Consider the following 20,883-nt stretch of genomic DNA (forward strand, 5'->3'; position numbering starts at 1 on the left):
TAGACTAATGTACCCCTTCATACTCATGTCAAGCAGTCCAAATATGTAAGCTACCTGACTGAGGATTTATAGATCATACAGCAACAAACAACAGGAGAACAAGGTTTTTATTCTGTCAGACATCTTTACTGTCCTTAGATGCTACAGTCTATACCTTACCTTCGAAATTAGTCAAGCATTTCACAGATCTCTAGTATACTGCTGTGGGAAGAAAACAACAAATAGTGTAGATCTACATAATTTGTTGCTGTTGCAAAGATGTGTGCACACAGAACTCCTAATTCATCTTGGACAAAGATCTCAGTTTCTGAAAGAACTTTAGTCTTTCAGAATGGGTGGGTTGTTTCAAGGACTTTCCAAATATTCAGAAAAGAGAAAAATGCACCAAATAGTAAATTGCTATCTTCAGATTACCAATATATAAAAAACAGAGATCACTGCAATTTTCGACTCTTTCTTAAATGCATTTCCTTACACTCTTTTTTATGACACACTTTAGAAGAGTTGACAGAAAAGAAATAGCTCAATAAAAACTACCAGAAACATCTAAGGAAATCACTTTTGAGAAAGAAATACTTCAGTGGGAAAATTTCATCCAGATCTTTCTCCTAATCATGACAAACTTTTCCATTGTGAAGGTACTTTTATAGAAAATTATAGTACTTAGTTTCCTTATATAAATATCAAAGATAAGGGTGAAAGTGACATACTGATTCAAGTGAAAGAAATAAAGGACTAACAATCATTTCCTCAAACATCTTTCTCTTAAGGATTCTAGCTCCTTTCTACAATGAAGAATATAACAGTAGAACAGTAAAAAGTATTGATTCAATACCTTTTTGCTGTAAATATACAAATAATTCAGATAATTTTAGAAGCAATTCTTACATAAATTGGCAAGCATGGGTAAAAAAAATAAGAAAAGTCTGGTTTAAATGACACAAAGATGATGACATTTATGTTACTTGACTCCAGCTCACTCTTCCTTATTTAGCAGTTCTCATCAGTTACACAAATGAGATAACTAGGAAATGATGTTGTGTTGCTATCAAAGGAGTTATACACTTTTGAAAAGCAATAAGCTGCTGTTTAGTAAGAATCTTTTTGTTGTTGTTTTGCTTTTTTTTCCCCCAAATTGACTATAAGAATGAATAGTCACATTAGAATAACTAAAAATACTATTGAAAATCCAGGACTGTTGTATGTAAGGTAATTGTGGAACTGAGACTTGTATGTTAAAAGACAAGTATATTCCCTGCTGGGTATATTTTAGTTCTAAAATAATTAATATTTGTTGACAAGACCAAGTTAAATGCATGTAGCATCACGTGTCTTTTAATTAGTTGTGATGATAAGATAATACAGACTGAAAATAATCAATTTGAGCTGCCAAAGATGATCACTTAAGCCAAGTGAAAAAACGCAAGCAACATTCTTCCATAGATTTCATGCACACTCATAATTAGCTTTGCCTACTGCTTTGGTCTTTTTATATTTCAGCTTGGAGTAGACAAGTTTCATTGGTGTGAGTTTTTTTGAATGTTTATTTGCGAGCTCCCTGAGCAAATTTGGTGGCAGAAACACACTGAGTCCATTACAAATTGCAAATTACAACGTTGAACATACTATATAAAATTAAATCTATGTAAACTAGATAAAATTAAAGAATATTTAAAATATTTAATGTTGAAATGCAAGTACTACAAAATAGCTGTTCACAACTGATCTATATTTACAAGAAAAAATCCTAACTCATTGTAAACTGTTGAATATCAAAAATTAATGTGCACCTGTTCAGATTCACTTCAAGGAGATACTATAAAAACAGTAGCAAAACACGTCTTGTTTCAATTGATACCTATTTCTGTCCCAATTAAATCAATGAAAACTATACTGTAGCTTTAAGCAGAGTTACTTTTATAATGAATCCTTCTAATAATACAATCCATTAGACTAGAGACTAGGTATTATGACAGCATGAGCTATAGAAAAATCTTTACAGGGTAGAAAGTTTGAGAGATAAATTATTCATTCTAAGTTATTTTCTCTAACCAGCTTTTACTGCACTCCTATCAGATATTTTACAGCTCTACAGCATGATGCTGGAGATCAAGTATAATCAATAATATAAATTATTTAAATGTAAGATTCATAGGGAGGTTTCTTTATACTCAAAATTTTCCAATCTTCTGTGATACAGGAGAGATAAAATTAATTATATTTATGTTAAACATTTTGGATTTTTATGATTGCTACTGAGGTTTCTAAGAATTTTCTTTCCAGACTTGCATTTTTTGCCTTAAAAATAAATCGTAATCCACTTTGCAATTTGAAAATTTAGTGAAAATATTTTCCTTGTTTATGGTCCTTCCCATATGTACATACAGTATGAAAACAAAGGGAAAAAAAATGATGTCCTGCATGATCAGTGCTACTAGAATAATTCTTTTGTAGTCTTTAAAAATGCTATGCAGCTGAAAGACCCCTGATTCTTTTTTATGAAGCACATTAAGAGAGAAAAAATCAGATATAAAAGCTGTGTGACAACCTACATACCAGTGTTCCTCCTTCAGGTTCAAGGAGGAAGAAAATCGGCAGGAAGGATGGGGTGGCATGGAAAAAATAAAGTGGACTCGAGTAAGAAACAGTGTGAATGGACTGAAACATGGGGAGAAGCAGAGAATATATGAGACAGGTGTTACAGAGGTATGGTGATGACATTTATAATACAAGAATTCAGTACAAGAAAAGAGCATGACGCTTCCACTTATATCCAAATAGAAATTGATTTATTTTCTGAGCTCTTTGCCAAGTATTTACCTAGCCCAGGATTATGCAGCCAGCACTAAATTATAGAACCTTTAAATGAACGCAGATTTGGATCTCAGAAGCTGAGTTACCTGCTGAAATAAAATAATTAGACAATGTCCTGGAAAATCACAGTTTGCTCAACTATTTTACTAGATAAGCTACACAAACAGCCGAGTTGTTTTACATGAAAAAGTCCACCTTAATCTGTCTGATTGATGTTTGGGTAATCTTTTTAGGGAACCATCTTCGGCATATTTCTACTCTATGGTGTTTGTTTAAACAAGTCTCTAAAAGAGCATAAAATAAATAAAATAATTAGCTGAGTAGGGACTATGATCATTGTTTGGGCATCAGATGTGTGCTAGAGTAAAACAATAGCTCCATTAAGAATTGCTATTATGCCAAACTAAATTAAAATCTTACTTGTATCTACTTGCTGCAGCAGAAAGTTATTGCTGAGACTACAAAACTCTAGAAATATTGGAAAAAAAGCTTCTCATACAATTTTTATATGGCTTTTTGCAAAAAGTTAAAGAGGGAGCAGATAAGACTTTTTGTGTGTAAATACAATTTATTTTAGAAAGAAAAGTTAAAATAGAATTTCAAGGATTCTCAATGATACACAGTATTGGAACACATTGCTTCTAACTCATTTCAGCAGTTATCTAGCTGAAATTTTATATGCTGTGGGGCACAGCATAGGAACTGCAGGCTTTGTGATCTCTCAGTAGCAATGAAAATATTGTTATACTAATTTTCATTTAATTTCCACGTCTTAGCATGTAACTGATAAACAAACAAAAAAAAATTTTTTTTTTTTAATTAAAAGTACCTACTAAGGCTTTGGCATTAATATTCACATAGATTTAATTAAAAAGTAAATGTCAAATGTTCTTGAAGGTAATCTAGGAAGGGAGATACAGAGCTAAGAGCATGAAGCAGCCATGCAACCATGTTTGCTAAAAAAGCCAAGGCACAGACTCAGGAGACCAAGACTGCAAATTCTAATTTTCAGCAATAGACAATCCAAAGAAACTTTCCATTGTCCTAAATATTGAACTATCTGTTAAAACACTGAAAAAGGTACTGCAATTGGATATTGTGTCCTTAATATTCACAACAGAGGAAAATTACTGAAATAATCTGTAGGCAAGACGTGTTAATGCATGCATTGGGGCAGGCTTAAACATTCTATATATGTCAAGCCACAAAATCTTTAAAACACTTCTTCAGAACATTAGTTTGCTTATAAGTTTCAGAAACCAAAGTCAAATTAAATTTCATGTTCAGATGATAGAAGAAAAATTGTTTCACAGATAGCTTTGCATTTGTTTTTATGAAATGCTGAGCGTCTATGGAGCTAGTTTATAAGAACTTTGCACATGGTTGCATGATTGTGATGGAAAAAAGAGCTGAATCAGATCCAAATACAAGACTTAAAACTCTAACAAAATTATCATTGGATACGTATTCATATTTTCTATGAATTTTCCTTTCTGCATATTACATGTATAGATGATGGAAATTCTCATTATCCCACATAGAAAATCCCATTTTCATATTTTGCATTTCAAAATCACATTTTCACATTCATGTCACACAATGAACTCTAAAGTTTATCAAGGAAATAAATACCAGATGTCTTGTATATCCTCAGTGGAGAGAGATTTCTTGTTTCTTGACTACCTTTGTAATTTTAAACTTTGATATATGCATATGAGATTTAGGCGTGAAAAGACAGAACAGACTTTGTAGATAGACTAAAAAAGCATTCAGTTGTTTTGTGGTGAATGAACCTTGTGTTCCTGACTCAGGATATGCTCTACAGGCCAAATTATAAAAGCAAGGTTGTGCAGGGATGTGGCAGCCTACCAGATGTTGTCTGCAGATGTGCTTTTATTTTAAAGATGCAGTTTACACCTGACCACTACAAAAATCTAGCCAGGCTGAATAAACAGGGTAAAAGAACGAAATGGAAGAGCCAAAAGCACAATATGTCAGTGATTTACTGCATAATGCTGGGAAAGTTACTGGCAGAGTCAAATATCAGAATTACTTTGTTGTCCGTAATAGCTTATCTTCCTGTAAGTTAGATGCACAGTGTGGTCATCTGGCATAAATCCCCAAGACATGATTGTGAGAGGGCCATTATGGAGTGAATACACAGAAAATGGGATTCCAATTTGACTCTGATTGTGAAATTCAAGTATTCTTAAATACCTCTCACAATTATGAAAGATCAAATAATTATTTTGATCAACTAATATGGGGGATAAAACATAAGAAATACCCATTAATCGAAAATACTTAGAAGCATACAAAAATCAGAAAAACAAGAATACCACTAATCCTCAAAACAAACTCTTATGTTTTCAATTAAATGGTATATTTTCTATTACACTTACTACAGCTGCAGCATTTTTCTGGTGTTTTGCATTTTTAAATTTCATTCATGCAACAACCCACTGAGCTGGAATATCGTCAGTATTATTGCCAGTTTCAGAAGAAAGAGGACAAGGTGGAAATATTAAGTGACTTGCACAAAGTCTCTTATCAAGTCTGTACCAGAGCTAGGATTACAATTTGGAAGCTCTTGACTTTTTGTTTGGTATTTAACAGCCTAGACCATGACATTCCTCAAATCCAATTTCAAACTCTTATAAAATAATAGAGGAACCATAAGGGAGCAAAATGCTAGTCAAAATAATGCTACCAAAAGTTTTGCCAGAGACTTCAATAGCACAAAATTAGTCTACTTATGAGCTGATTATAGCATTTCCATGAGCAGTAAATATCAGATTTTACTTTAAAAATGCAGTACAACCTTTCCAAAGTTATCTTCTTCCCTTAAGAATAATTTGGAAAATTTATTCCTATTAGCCTTGCTACGTTTAATGTCATGTGTCCCAAAAACAGCTTAGTACATAACAGAGAAGGATTGAAATAAGATCTGTGGTGTTGGGGAAGCATCCAACCATGACATTGGTATCCTTATTACAGCTAGTTTTAAATAATAGCTTTAGATTCTAAATCATTAAAACAATTCATTAATTAAAATTTCAGAAGATGTTGTACATTGTGACTGTAAACTCCCTTGAGGGCAGAGAAAATTGATGGCGTTTATTAGAAAGTTTAGAAATATAAAAAATAATAGTAGGAGACTGTCTTACTTGCCAAGGCTCATTTAATCCTCACTGTGATATGAAGCTGAAGAGAAAGCACAAACACAGAGGGAGGACTGGTGCCAAATGACACCAAACATTTCTACTGAGCACAAGATTAGCTGGAAATAACATAGGACAGCAAATATAGATAAGATGTTTTTAGGTGATCCATAGTATCACGAAGTCACCAAGTGAAGAGAAAGACAGCAGTCCTGAATATTTTACTGCCACTGCACTCAAAACTGAAGACTGAAAGCAGATTTAGATCACCACAGAAAGTCAGAAATGCTTTAAAAATTATAAAAAACTCAGCAGGAATGAGTGATTAGAGAAGATTAAAATAGGTTGCTGTATAAATGATGACTTAAAAGACATGAGATAGCTGGCTACAAATAGATCTGGTCCAAATTTTGGAAGTCAAGGGAAGTTAACCTTTTGTTTAAAAAAACAAACAAAAGACCCCAAATTTGTTCATTTCCTTCTCCAAGAACCTGTCTGACAGGACATAAAAGCGATGCATCCCAGTACAAAAAGTTTTCATTATCATTTCCTCGATAGATGTGTCTGGCACATAGATCTGAAGAAGACATGCTAAAGAAAAGTATCAAAAGTAACACATTATTTTAATTACTAATTGAAATTGCTAATTTAATTTACTAATTAGTATCAAAAATGTCCAAATTGTGCTTTGTCTCCTAGAGACATTTTGAAACATGAAGTATTATCTGCAGGACAGTAGCATAGGTCCCATTATGGAATCTGCTAAGTGACTTCCATGTCCAAATCTCTTCAGTATTCCCTTGAAGTGCGTATCTCTGTAAGAAATTATACAGTTAAAAAATGCATTACCTTTACTCCATTTGAAACTCCACTTCGAATTCTAAATAATTCTTGTGGTTTTTATTTATTTTCTCCTGATTTCACTGTATTGTTTGCACAATTATACTTGTATGTGCTATCATGATTACTTTTTATCCTAGCCACCAGAGTTGCATCTTGACAGTATATAAATAAATCCTTGTATTTTATAAAGTTTAAATATGATGCAGGAAAGAGGCCCATACCTGAGTGCTCATCAAATATTTTACTAGAGAAATGTATTTCTTTACAGGGTTATTTTCTAACCTTTACAGGATTATTTTCTACATCCTGAGAACAAAGAGCATGTGAATAGGAGGGAAAATACCCATTTTCTGTGCTGACAGATTCCATTTCCTCCAGCCCATTTGGGTGGGAGAAGGTTCCAGCACCATGAGTTAGTGCAGGACAATAAAAAGTTGCAGCTCCATCCACCTTTATAGACCTTTTCCTTTTTCCTTCCAATCCTTGCGGGTGGTGCTACTCCTGGAACAGAGAGCACTTCTTCCCCTTAGTGTTCCAAAAGCTTAAATAACTAATGTAAAAAAATATATCCTTGAAAGTGCTTGCTTTTGTTGGTATGTTACTATCAATCTCTAGTTATTTTAATTTTTTTTAAGAAGTAGATATGTTTTATTCACCTTCCACGAAGATAGTATTTGTCTCTTTGAAAAGAGTGGCAGCAGAAGATGAAATGAAATCTGCTGTATCATTTTATCTTTCAGTCTTTCATTTTTATAAGATGTGGCATATTGATGCATATTGTCATTTATGTGGCTCCAGAAATGCCAGCTTGAAGGGAGCATTGTCCATGTTACAGACACAATGTGTCAACCCCTTCTTTAAAGTAATTGAAAGGAAGCAAAAAGCTAAACCACATAAAAATAAACTAATTAATTAATTAAAAGGCAGGATCTCTTTAAGACAGAGAGAGAGAGAGAGAGAGAGGAAGCATATTCTTTGACTTTAATGATGACTGGAAAAGCCCAGAATATTTTGAAGCGAATTTAACTAAACATCTTATGAATAATTTTTTTTTTTTACTTCTGTGACCTAGATATAGTAATTCAATAAAAATTAATCTAAAACATAAGGAAGAAAGAATTTCTCCAAGACAAAATATATTTTATCTGATAGTTTTCTGTCCTCTCTTCCCTCCTTCTCATTTCTCACTGCCATCATCAAATAGCCAATAGCCATGTTCCCAACAGATATGAAAAATTTTATAGGGGTTTTGTCAAGTAGTGATTTAACAGAGATAAAATACTTTTAGTGACTGCTTATTAAAGCAATTAATATGAATATTGAATTTTCTCCATGAAATACCAATAAAGTACCAATGCAAGATAAATCTATGTTGTATGACATTTGATGCACAGAAGGATCTTTCAAATGCTTAAACATCTTAAAATTTTCTGCAACACTATGAAAATATTAATGTTATCACTGTTTCTAAAAGGTAATTGAAAAGTAGAGAAAATATATTATGGCCTATTCTTTTTTCCTTTATATAAATTTTAATAATTATTGATTCTTTAAGCTCAAACACAGCACATCACAGAAAATTTCAGCTATTAAAGCAGCAATTGAACCTTGATATTGACAAAAGTTCAGCTTTTAACTGAGACTGGGTAGTAGAAGGGTAGAGATTGCTTGGAAATGCTGAAAAGAGCAAAACCCAAGGTGTTTTGGGCCAGAGACTGATCACATCACATAGTGCTGCTTTTTGACCAATACTATGATGTTTGGTTTTTTTGCCAGAATGTTCAGCTTGGCCTCCAAATATCCCAGCAATTAGTTTCTCACAGTCTGTACTTGCTACTGTGGATTTCATTGTGGAAATAAATATGAGTGTTCAACCCTGTGTCTCTTAAGGGCTTTATCTTTTTAAGAAGGATTTGCAATAATCAGATGTGCACTATGAATCTCAGTGTGCAAGCATCTTATAACAAATAGCAAAAATTAAGATTTGGAATTTAATGGTGCTTAGAGTAACCTGTCAGTGATGGAAATATTAATATTTAAAAATCTTTCTCCACAGAATTACTCTTTTGCAATCATACAAATCTAATACAGGCTCTTGATTACTTACTGGCCCAGCTCTAAACACGATCACAAAATGAATTTTTTTTTGAGGGGAGTGGGGGGGTTGGAAAAGGGAAATGAAAGTGAATTTGATTTTTTCCTGTTTCCTTTTTAAAAAATATAAATACATAAAAGTTTGCTATTAAATCTCTATAAACGTAAGACAGTTTTATTTAATTTTCTGACAGGATTTGTATTCCTTTAAGATTTTCAATTTTGTTATTTCCGTTTTTCCTCAGTAGACCCTATTTTTTCCTAAAGACACTGCAAGTAATACTTAGCTTATTCAAATATGTAGACTTTTCTCTATTTAGTTAAAAAGTATTATTGTTGAAAGGAAAGAAACATCTCCAACATGAAAGAACATAAATACATAGAAACTCCTGAAAGTATTGCTAAATTTAATAAAGGTATAAATCTTAGGAAAAAATAAAAATGAGAGAAAGTACTAAGAGAGAAAACCCAAGTCATTAATATAGATATTTCCTAGTCTTCTCAAGAGATTTATCTGATTTTTCTAATTATAACAGAATTGTTACAGGTTAGCCTTGTTGGTTAATTCAGCATAGGAAAATGCATAAGGACATTTCCAGAGACAGTATTTCAGTACTTGGTAGAAATTTTATTTAGAGGGCATGAGTTCCTCTCAGTATTTTAAAATAAGAAACAGTTGTACAATTGGGAAAATGCTGCAATGAATTGCTTTCAAAATCCCTTTACCTTATATCCTCAAACTTTTATATATATTTACATTTTTCTTGCAGTTTGACCAAATCACTGTCAGTTCAAAGGCAAATTTTGCATTTGACTGTGTGAGGAATCATTGTGAAAGAGCATAAAGCAGCGCAGGGAGCAGAAGTCCAACAGGACTTTTATGATAGTGCCTTGATTGTACTCCCTAAAAGAAAAGCTTGGGAGTTACTGGAATGTAGAGTTTGACAAGTTGTTCCCTTTCTCTTTGCTTCAAGTTTTGTGTTTTCCATGCACTGGGCCATGGCACAACTGGAAAGGGGTTGTTGTCTTCACTTGGTTCCAGGCACAGCCCCAGAGGGGAAGCAGCTGTGACATGGAGCTGTGCCTTTGCATATGCATCTTATGGAAAGATGATCAGTTTCACAGCTACAAAGAAACACATTGTCCTGCTGGTGCTTAGCCAAACTGTGTCAGAAAATGCTGGAAAAGTAAAGGAAGCCAAGACTTAAATTCTACTCCCCTCTTTTGCACTTAAAATTGACCGGTTTAAACCAGTTTATACCTACTGATTTAACTTGTATGTCCGGGATGATAGGAATCTCATTTTAGCAACATGTGTTTTCATTCTGGTTTGGCATAGAAATGTCAATGTTTAAGAAATGTTAATGCTTAAGAAAGAATTTTAGAGATCTATGAAATGGCCTAATTTATAACTTTTTTTTTTAACTATACCAAGACAAACTAGTTACTTCTTGGTAGAATAATTAAATCAGCTACTGCATAGAACAATGCTGGATGTAATGAAGTGCACTGAATAAATAAATATGAAGTTCACTGACAGCTAAATGTTATTTGTAAACCATATTTTAAAATATATATTTGGCATATAAGAAGTATTTATTAGCAGAAAGGATCATTTCAATAATAGGTAATTAGCAAGATACCTTATTAAAGGCTACAAGGAAATGAGATTATTTCAGATATGTTTCTCTCACTATTTCATTTATTTCTGAATTTGTATGAGATACAATGTTTCTGATTTTACTGATAGCTCAGAGAATACGGGTATAATTCAATGTTCACAGATACATATTGAAAGTGAGGTGTAGAAGCTGTCATAAATTCTTTCACATTGTAATGAAGATCCCACAGATCTTTGAAATTTTATTAAATATTCACAGTTGTATTGTGACCACCAAGGCAATCAAATCTCAGTCATTCATGTTAGTATTATTTGCACCCTTTGAATTTCTGCAGCATGTTTTCCTGACTGCTCATTTGAATATGAGAGAACTCACCAGACAACTACTTTTCTTTGTGTTATAAAAATATTGTAAATTTGCATTGCAAAGAACAACTACAACAGAGAAATATTCAATCTCCTATTCAAAGTCTTTTTAAATTAGTACATAGAAAAACTGGGCAGAACTGAGGATTTTTATGAAATAACAATAGTTCACCAAATCCCATGTTAAATGGCTAAAAAACAGAGGAAATACAGAGTGTAGTAGAGTGTTTAGAAAACATTGTGGTGGTAATGCGTGTGGTAGAAAACATTGGTGGTAATATATGACGTGTTTATTTGCATGTAATTTTCATGGGAGTCTTGACTTCTGACAGATTTTCTGTAGATTTTTTTCCCATGGATTTTTTTTAATGGTCTGTTGGTCATGCTTAAACATTCCAACTGAGGTCACATCATTGTGTTAGAAGTTATATAAAAAAACATTGAGACATTAGTCAAAAAATGCTGGTCTGAAGATTAAAAAGTGGAAACAGAGGCACTAAAAGCATCTTACTGAGGAGTCATGCAGCAGTTTAGTGGAAGAGACAGGTGTACCCGTCAGGCTACTGCTTTCTAAGCCAGTCATACTTGTGATAAACTGTGAAGTGTTTAGTAAAATAATTTCAGCTGCTCAATAAATGTACATAGTATCAACAAGATGCTAATAAGAATGGATATAGCTTTTTTTCCCCTGGAACTTCACAATAAACTTCACAATAAACACAATACTCTCCATGGTAAGTTTTCCCAATAAAGTGGTATTTGAAGTGCTGTGCAACTCAGCAGCACAGGGGACACTGGTTGTTCCCTGTCCATCAGCTACTGCACTAACCTTGTTATTCTTATACTTTGTTACTCTTATACCTTGTTACTCTGCTGTGTTACCTCTTCAGTTTGGGTCAGTAGGGCTCTTTAAGCTAACATGGCTGTGTTGTTTTCATTTTGACTCCTGTGTAACATGAAACTACTGGGTATCAGAAAACATTAGCAGTCTACTTTATGTCAAAATGGATCTTAGTATGCATTATATTTACATTTTGTAAATGGTTTGCCTTGATAATATTACAGTACTAAGCATACTCCTTTGAATGTTCCCAAAATTCAGGTTAGCTATTTACAGACATGACTTCACACATGCACAATCTGCACAGCAACCTCGAAATATAGAGTATTGAATTTGTCTTATGATAAAGGTCAGAAGTTTGCCTTCAAGGCAGTTTTCCTGGTTTTCCAGGATGAAATTTGTGCATGTATACAGTATGTTATGTTTCCACAATGTATTTAAAAATACATAAACTTAGAGGAAAACACCCTTTTTCTTATTTTATTCAGTGCTTTCTCTAAATGCTGTAACCTAAAGTTGCCATGCTGAGTTGTTAATCAAGTGAAAGCTATTTGACTGGCAGCTCTGCTGCATACATTCATTTAATAAAGCAGGCTGTTTGCTGAGACTTAGGAGGACTGCCCATACATCTCTGTTGTATGTTCTTGTCTGGAAGGTGGGGTTTGGATCCTCTGGGATGGAGGCAGTCAAAGTGCTGATGGCTGTGACTGTGGCTGTTTTATTCAGCAGGTATTCTGTGGAGTTCAGTGACAAAGGTTCCTTTTCTAGTTTCATGTCTGGTACTTACTGATTTAAAATACAAAACTTCTGATTTAGATGTTTGGAATAGAGGTTATTATACCTTGTCATTCTGAGGAATGAACTGAGTTTTAACTATGAAAAGTATATAACTGGATTCTCTTCTTGCCTGAGTTGTTACTCTGATCTAATCAAAAGTATGAACAGGTTAAAAAATAGTAACACAGTTCTTGGCTGTAAGATATGGCCTATATTTGACTGCTGCCTAAATGACCTTTTTCTTACAAAATAAGTTTTCTCTACTCAAAGCTATGCATATTTTTGACATTTCTGTGGTCCACTAAAGCTAAAGAAAACCCAGTGCAGATGTGGACAATTTCTTTTACTTCATTTCCATCTAAGTAAATTGATATAAATAAGAGACCTGCTGGCAGGTGGAATTTGCATACAAATTACGAAAATCACATGCACTTCAGAGGGGTGAGGCTAGATGAACACAAGAAGTGTTGGGGTTTTTTTCTTCTTTTACCAAATCTTCCCCAGAAATAATGTGGTTATTCCCATGAGAGATTTACCAGGATGCATTTCTACTTGTGACCTCAGATAAAAGGGCAAAGAAGCAAGAAAATCTGTGTTCCTATAGTTAAAGTGGTTTATTTTTTTACTTTTTAATTCTCAGAACATAAGCCGCTGTCTTTTCTCACTTCTTTTTTTGTACTGAATTTACAGGGAAAATTGTTCTGATAGAAACATATTGATTGCAGTAAAGAATTGTATGTTACCTGCCTTGCACACCTCACAGCAATATTTAACTGGTGAGAAATGTGCTCTAACTGACACCAAAGAAAAGCAGAGTTGTTTTTCATTTTAAGAGTTTGCTCTCTACATGGCCTTGAATGTTCATTTCTTTGGCAGTAGATAATGATTCATTCTCTTCCTTTGCAGTTTCTAGATGGCTAAGTACTTAAAAAGTCAATATTGAATTTCTAAGCAGAAATCCACATATGATTACAGTAAAGCTCCACTATCACAGCATTATATTAAGTGATGTATTGGTATATTTCACATCTATAAAAATAAGAAGTTTAAATTTTACTTTTGAGCAGTATTTCAAAATGTGCTATGTTGATTTTATTGATAGTTTGATTCTTCTGAGTCAAGATTCACCCAAAGTGAAAAATTAAAAGTGAATTATTGCTGAAAAAAATCATCCAAAGTCAGGGTAACCGTATGCTTAGAAATATAATTCTCTTTGTTCTTTATTTAAGGTTTAAAGCCAAGTGATCCAACCATGACTGGCAAAACACAGACCAGCAATGTCACCAATAAGAATGACCCAAAGTCCATCAACTCCAGAGTCTTCATTGGTAATCTGAACACAGCTATTGTCAAAAAAGGTGACATTGAAGCAATCTTTGCAAAGTACGGGAAGATCGTGGGCTGCTCGGTGCACAAAGGTTATGCCTTCGTACAGTACATGAGCGAGAGGCACGCCAGGGCCGCGGTGGCAGGAGAGAATGCCAGGATCATCGCAGGGCAGCCACTAGGTAAGGATTTGTTAATAATTAAAATACTGCTTTCTCTTCCCTTTCTATTTGAAATATCATCTGCCACTGGTGCCTGCAGGACTAGTGAGATTGTTTTGCTGATGTTCTACCTCAGCATATTTTCAGGATTTTGGAACCGACAGGGTGTTTAATGTATGGTATGTTACCTAGTTAACATACCTAACTGTTTATTTATCAAATAGATCACTTCTGAAAACTTTATACTTATTTGAAATTCCACTGTAGTGAATATGATTACTCTTGTGAAGAAAAAATTACTATTTTTTCATAGAGTCTAGTTAGGAAATTTAGTCTAGTATAACAGGGTTCGTCTAATAGATGAGGTTATCTTTCATGTAATGAATCTAAAATGATACCCAGACCAATGATGTGTCAGATTTTATACAGAAGAAACAGAATATTTTTTATTTGTCCTTGAAATCATACCAAATCAAACTGTAACACTGTTATTTAGAGAAGTCTATTATTAAAAACTAAGATTTCACTTTTCCCACATAATACTGTAAACATTGTTCATCTGAATTCCAAATAAAAGAAAAAAAAGTAATAGTTTTCTCTTCTAGTGCTTTGTCATGAATGTTTAAGTAAAATCTAATTGTTATGTAATGCAACTTTTACCTCTGGGAGCTATTTTTAATTACCTATGTAGGCTGTCAATGATAAGCTCTGGAGTCCATTACTAGACTTACCTGTCATGCATATACAGTAGTAATGTGCAGTACAGCAAGATGTTTGGTAGGATTCAGAAGTCTTTCACTACAGCTCTGAGCTGTATTGCTCATATCCAACCCCACGTGTGTAATGGCTATGTCAGGAAAAGGTGAAGTGTAGCTAGTGTTTTACTGTAACAAGCCATAAAGAATGGATATGGCTTGTTCATTTTCAGTGTTGCAGGCTGGGGAATCTATTTTTCTGATTGTTTGTAGAAACTGAAGCATTTGTGTTAGATGGGTTGTTCTTTTATCATAGCTGTTGAACACTAATTTTAAGTTTTACAGCTCCTACCTTTTGGGTTCGAGAGAAAAACAGATTAAATAACTTCAATTGTATTCAAGGGGAGATTGCTTTCAAACTTCATTAGGAAAAGTCATATAGATGAGTGAAATAAAAGACTCAAGTGACAAAAGCAAGGCAGAAAAGTCAGTCTGTGGGATGGCATTATTAGAAGACGTTTCCTGGAGCGGTGTTCTCCAAGCAATAGGCCATGTAATGCCATCAGTGCATTACTTACAGCTTCTTGCACACTGGTCTGACCAGATTTTTTAAACTGTGTTTTCCTAAGGCAATAGATCTGTTATTACTATGATTACTGTTGCTAGACTCTTTAAGTATTTCTTGTGGCATCTGTAATATGCCAAGCATTTTGTACAAGGAAATGCCCTTGCACTGCTCTGTGTACTTTTGTGCTTTCTGTAGCAGTGAAGTGAATTTGTTGCAAAGGAAATTAAGTGACCAATAATAACTTGAATTGTTTGAATACTTTAATAATAACAGGAATCGTTTACCCAATATTAAGTTTCAACTGTTTAGTCTTAAAATACTTTGATTTTTCTGCACATTCTCCTGATGGCATATTCATGCCTCAGTTCCTAATATATCAAGGAATATAAAGAATAAGCAAGGTGGGATTTTCTTTTTTCTCTTCCTAATTTGCTCTTTTTTATATGTGAAATGCAGTTGCTATCAGTATGGTTTGACAAAAATAATGATTTTGTAAAAGTGGTACCTCTTGCTAAAGAAATTGTTTCTATGAATTATTTGAATTGGCAGTAGACATTAACAGTTACCACACATTAATGAGTAGATGACTGAGAAAATTTACTTGGATTTTGACCCAGAACTTCTTAGGCACAAATAGTCAATTATTCTGAAACTTCTTGATGAAAATTACTTTTTTCTCTGTCCTGAGAGATTTGCATTCTGAAATAAATAAACTAATGAATTTATGTCAACAGTCAAGTTATGGAAAAGGACAAGAAAATCCCGTTACAGATGAACAAATAAACTTGTTTAACATAGCTGAATTTTTTATTAAATTGAATTAGACTAAATTAGTAATATGAGGGGTGGATGATAGCCAGATAAAGAAAGCTATTTGAACAAAGGAGTATTTGAAAAAGATTATCCCATGGTATATGCCTGATACTACTATACACTCTACTACTCAGTACCTCACAAAAGAAAGCATAACTTCATTTAGGTTGTGTTAATAATGTACATTAGCTCTTTCATGGTATAGTCAACTGAACCGTTTACATTAGCTCCTGCCTTTTATGGACTAATGCCACTCAAAATGATGCAGCTTTATCCATGAGTCAGAAACCATTCACATATCTGAAATTTAAAATGGAACCTGTAAATTCTTATAGCTTTTTAGAGTGCTACACAGTTCACTAAGTATCCTGTTTAAATGTTTCTTCTGAGGTGGAGCCACAAAAGATTAGGCTCAGTAGGTATATAACAAAGCATTTTGTTTAGCAAATTCCTCAAATTAGATGTACAAATCTAAAACATTGGTATTACCCTCAGTCTTGCCAGCTTTCTGTGGGTCATTATTATTGGCCTGTTGGTCTCATCCATCAACACTGAAGTTCCTACTGATGTGTTTATGGTCAGTGATATGTAATGGTGGTGCCATGGATACTGCAACTTGATGGAAAAGGATTTCATGAGCTGTGTGATTTTTTCCAAGCTTCCTGTTTCATAAAGTGCAACACACTTGAAAAAGCTGTGGGGTAGAGACCATAAAGGAAGACAAAAAAATATGCTTGGGAAATTTATTGTGAAGTTCAGTGTAGTTTCTTGAAGTAATATTATGTCTTCATGGGAATAGCATGTTTTCCTCCCACAGGACAGAGACAGGTCAGTATAGGGCACGGGAGCCTGATTCACAATGATTATTTTGTAAATTGCTTCAGGCTGGAGTTGAGAAAATATTGAAGTTGTTCTAGAACAAAACTGCAAGTTATGTTCTTTGTTGTAGGAACACATCCACATTATTAACTCTTCTCAAAAGTTTTTCACCTATTTAAGCACACCTGTGAGTTACAGAATATTTGTGCATATCCATTTCCTTTCCAAACAGGACAAAGACACAGGGTGAATAGGAAGTATTCTGAGAAAATAGTCTGTGAACTTTACCAAGGGTGATTTCATCCTTCTCTGGTGAGAGAAGGATTAGGCACCTGCTTGCTCAAAAAGGAATGGTGCAAGTCCCTCATTGCAGCTGTGGGCTGAGGAAATGAGCTGTAACCTTTCTCATAGTGAGAAGCCCAAGTCTGAGCACAGGATTCGAGGTGCAGCCTCACCGATGCCAAGTGCAACAGGATGATCACTGCCCAGGTCCTGCTGGCCACACGTTCTCATACAGGCCAGGATGCCATTGGCCTTCTTTGGCCACTCTAGCTCATGTTCAGCTGCTGTTAACCAGCACTGCCAGGTTCTTTTCCTCCAGGCAGATTTCCAGCCATTCTTTCCCAACTCTGTAGCTCTGGATGGGGCTCTTGTGATCCAAATGCAGGACCCAACCCATGATCTTGTTGAACCACTCAATGGCCTTAGCCTGTTGATCCAGTCTGTCCAGGTGCCTCTGTAGTGCCTCCCAACCAATTCGCTGTTGTCTGCAAACTTGCTGAGGGTGCACTCCATCCCCGCACCCAAATCATAAATAAAGATTTTTAAATAAAGATATACATAGCAGCTTCTGCCTAAAATCCTGGTATAGCTGTCATATCAACTTCTAAGTCATAATGTCTCTTTGATTATTCTTGGGTAATAGTTCATAGCCTTTTCTTTTACAATACCTTCATTATTGTGTCAAATTTTTGTCTGTTTTCATGCACAAATTTATACCAGGAAAATTCCTTTAACTTGAGAATTTTTCTTCATTTGTGCATATAAGCCAGGCCATCTCACAGGTGTCTTATCAAAACAAATTAAATGGTATAAGGCTCGTACTTTTGTTCTTTTCATAGAAGACACATGGAATTTCATTCTTGGATCCTTAGGAAAAGGAAAGATTACAGTAGCCAGACTACAAGAGATGCTGTAGTTTTCCAGCTGATGCCCTTTTTAACTAATAAATTAATTCCTCTGTAGCTTGAATCCTGTTTTGTTGCTGCAAATATTACTCATCTGTGTCGCCTTCAGGTCTAAATTAGATGCAGTCTCTGAATACCAAGTGAGTGCATATTGACGTGTAGTCTAAGGTAAGATGCTGGTTGTAGATATTTATTTTGGGAGACATTCTCCTTTACACATCCTTTTGAGAGGCACAAGAGCCCTGAAGGGGCTTTTTAAATTATAACTACCCAGTAGAAAATATCCAAGGAGAATAGCAGGTAATAAAGGGAAGTTTTAGAGAGACTCAACATATACCTTTGCTGCAAATTGAACTGATGTGATAATAGAACTGTTTTATCTTTTGTTTCCCTTGCCTCTACTCAAAACATATCTCTTCTATTTTATGTTTGTAATGTCTAACAACAGTGAAAGACAGTAGAACAAGGACTCTCCAGACTGAAACAATTTTTCACCTCAATCTGAGCTACAGAAAACATTAATTGTGTCATGAAAGTTTCTGTCTTAAAAGGAATAAATACTTTTGCTGTTTTAGTGAACTAATTTGTGAAAAAAAACACTTTGGCTTAAAAAAAAATGATAGATTTACCCAAATTTTCTGGATGACTAATCTTTACCTAAGCCAATGATAGGCTAAGATAAGAAAGCTGAATCGGAATTAGTGGTTATTCCGTTTCCACTTAGTCATCAGTTTTCAGTCAATGGCATGGAAGTGTACCAATATTTTATTTGTACAAACATAACTCATGATTTATTAGAGCAATATTGGTACTCTTACCCAGCTACCTCCCACTAATGTAATGGCAGGTTTTATCAGGAAAGCAATGTTATCTCATTTTAAAGACTATAGTGGAGCAGCAACTGAAAAGGTTTCTTACTTTGCTCCTATAAATCTGTAAAGACTTGAGTTTTAATGTCAGTCAAAACATTCTAGGCAAGGGCAATGACTATCTTAGAGAAACCACACAGACTGTACTGATATAACTAAAAAGTGGGAATATTTTGATATTTTCATGTATATTTTAATGAAATATTAAAAATAGAAAAATTATGTACATATAATGATTAATCATATATTCAAAGCGTATTTAAAGTCATATAGGATTAAGAGACTGTATATTGCATTTCACACTACTGGAAGGGCAATGCACTTCATAGAAAATTCTTTGGTCCATTGTAACTTCTGCAGGCTGGCATTCTGATATATTGTACTTTTATACCATGGAGCATTACACCATGGAGTAAATAATCTGAAAACTGTAACTCAGTAATACGCAGGTAATTCTCTAACCAAGTGAGACTTAGAAAGCAAAGCTCTGATAAGCCATGAAAGCTTTATAGCATATGGTTTTCAACGCTTGAATGTTGGCCTTCAAAGACTATTATATTCTTCTGGTAAAAAAATCCACTTTCTAATGAATAGTGTTTAAGCAAAAGCAAAATCACTCTTGTGAAATGCTATATAAGGAATTATCATTATCATGTAAGTGTGAGAATAAAAAAGTTTAATAAGCAAATACTTCAATCAGTAGAATAAATTATCCATAAACCTATAAAACTTGTGAGATGTTGTGAGTCTTGGCTTATGGTGGGAATGACTTTTGCATTTGCTGAACTCATATAATTATTTGTTGATTACTTCAAAAAGTCATACCAATTTCTTTTTGTAAAATCAACATTCAGGCCAGGTTTTGAGGAAGTTTATTTGATCCAGTATTTTTTTTATGTTGAACTAAACATAAAGTAATGATAAAGCAAAAAGACCAAGTGATCTTCTTCCAAAATCAAACAAAGAGAAACAAAACCCAAAAGATAGTGCATTTGTAGCCAAGATGAACATAATGCCTAGTGTCACAGGAACCTAGAGTGAAACTAGGGATATCGACCCAGGCTTGCACTGTCTTTACTAAGTCTTTCCCACTAAATCTGATCTTAGTCAATGTCTTCATCATCAAGCCCTCAGGCACACACAGATTGTTACAGAACATCTGAAAAATCATTAATTATATTTCCACAGCTTAGCTCAGAGGAGCTAAATTTTACCCACTAGAACTGACTCTCTTATTCCATTATTCCAACCTGTTTCTATATTTGGGAGCAATTGTAATCCTGTTTCAGCCTAGTCTGTGCAGGAACAGGGAACCTGTCCAAAGTTATCTCATACGTCTCAGTCTTTTTTGCTGAGACCTTTTCCTACCTATGCCCTTGTGGTCTTGGTGAAGTCTGTGCAACAGCAGACATGAGTGTCAAGTCTTGCTGTAGAGGACCTTGGATACAAAAATCTTTCTTCTAATAGTGGATAATTTTCCTATGTCCCTTACTGTTACACATTTTGGTGTCTCCCAATATTTTATACCTTCTATTGTTGCAGTAAGATCCTGTAGCCTTAGCAGCAGATTATAAACCAGTTGTTTCATGTTCTTGAACACAAAAACATTATTAAATCTTGTTGTCACTCCACAGTCCTGTTTCTTGTGCATTTCTGTAATCAATATTTCCTCATCCTATTGTCACATTGACATGAACCATTCCATGTGCTATTCATGCATGTAAAGAAACTCATATAAAGGTAGGAAGGAAGGGTCATTTTTAACAATCATCCCTCAGCAGTTAAGGGCAGGGCACAGTTGTGCAATTGATGTATGCTTGTTCCAGAAGAGCAAGCGGAATTCTTCATCATGAAAGAAAAATCCATATTTTCATAGAATGACCTGTTTCTGTAGATTGAGAATACCTGAAATAAGAATGAGTGAGTTT

General features: G+C 34.2%; 1 protein-coding gene across 5 annotated transcripts in view; it reads left to right on the plus strand.

The window, feature by feature from the left end:
• The window catches only part of RALYL (RALY RNA binding protein like), a 377,933-nt gene that overhangs the window by 173,853 nt on the left and 183,197 nt on the right, over positions 1 to 20,883 (plus strand). For all 5 annotated transcript variants that reach the window (XM_053955902.1, XM_053955909.1, XM_053955880.1 and 2 more), the window contains one exon: positions 13,747 to 14,025. In XM_053955902.1, the coding sequence (XP_053811877.1) occupies positions 13,770 to 14,025 (256 nt within the window). In that variant the 5' untranslated portion in view covers positions 13,747 to 13,769. The remainder of the gene's footprint in view (positions 1 to 13,746; positions 14,026 to 20,883) is intronic.

The sequence above is a fragment of the Vidua chalybeata genome, chromosome 1, assembly GCF_026979565.1.
Source record: "Vidua chalybeata isolate OUT-0048 chromosome 1, bVidCha1 merged haplotype, whole genome shotgun sequence".
Taxonomy (NCBI): Eukaryota; Metazoa; Chordata; class Aves; order Passeriformes; family Viduidae; genus Vidua; species Vidua chalybeata.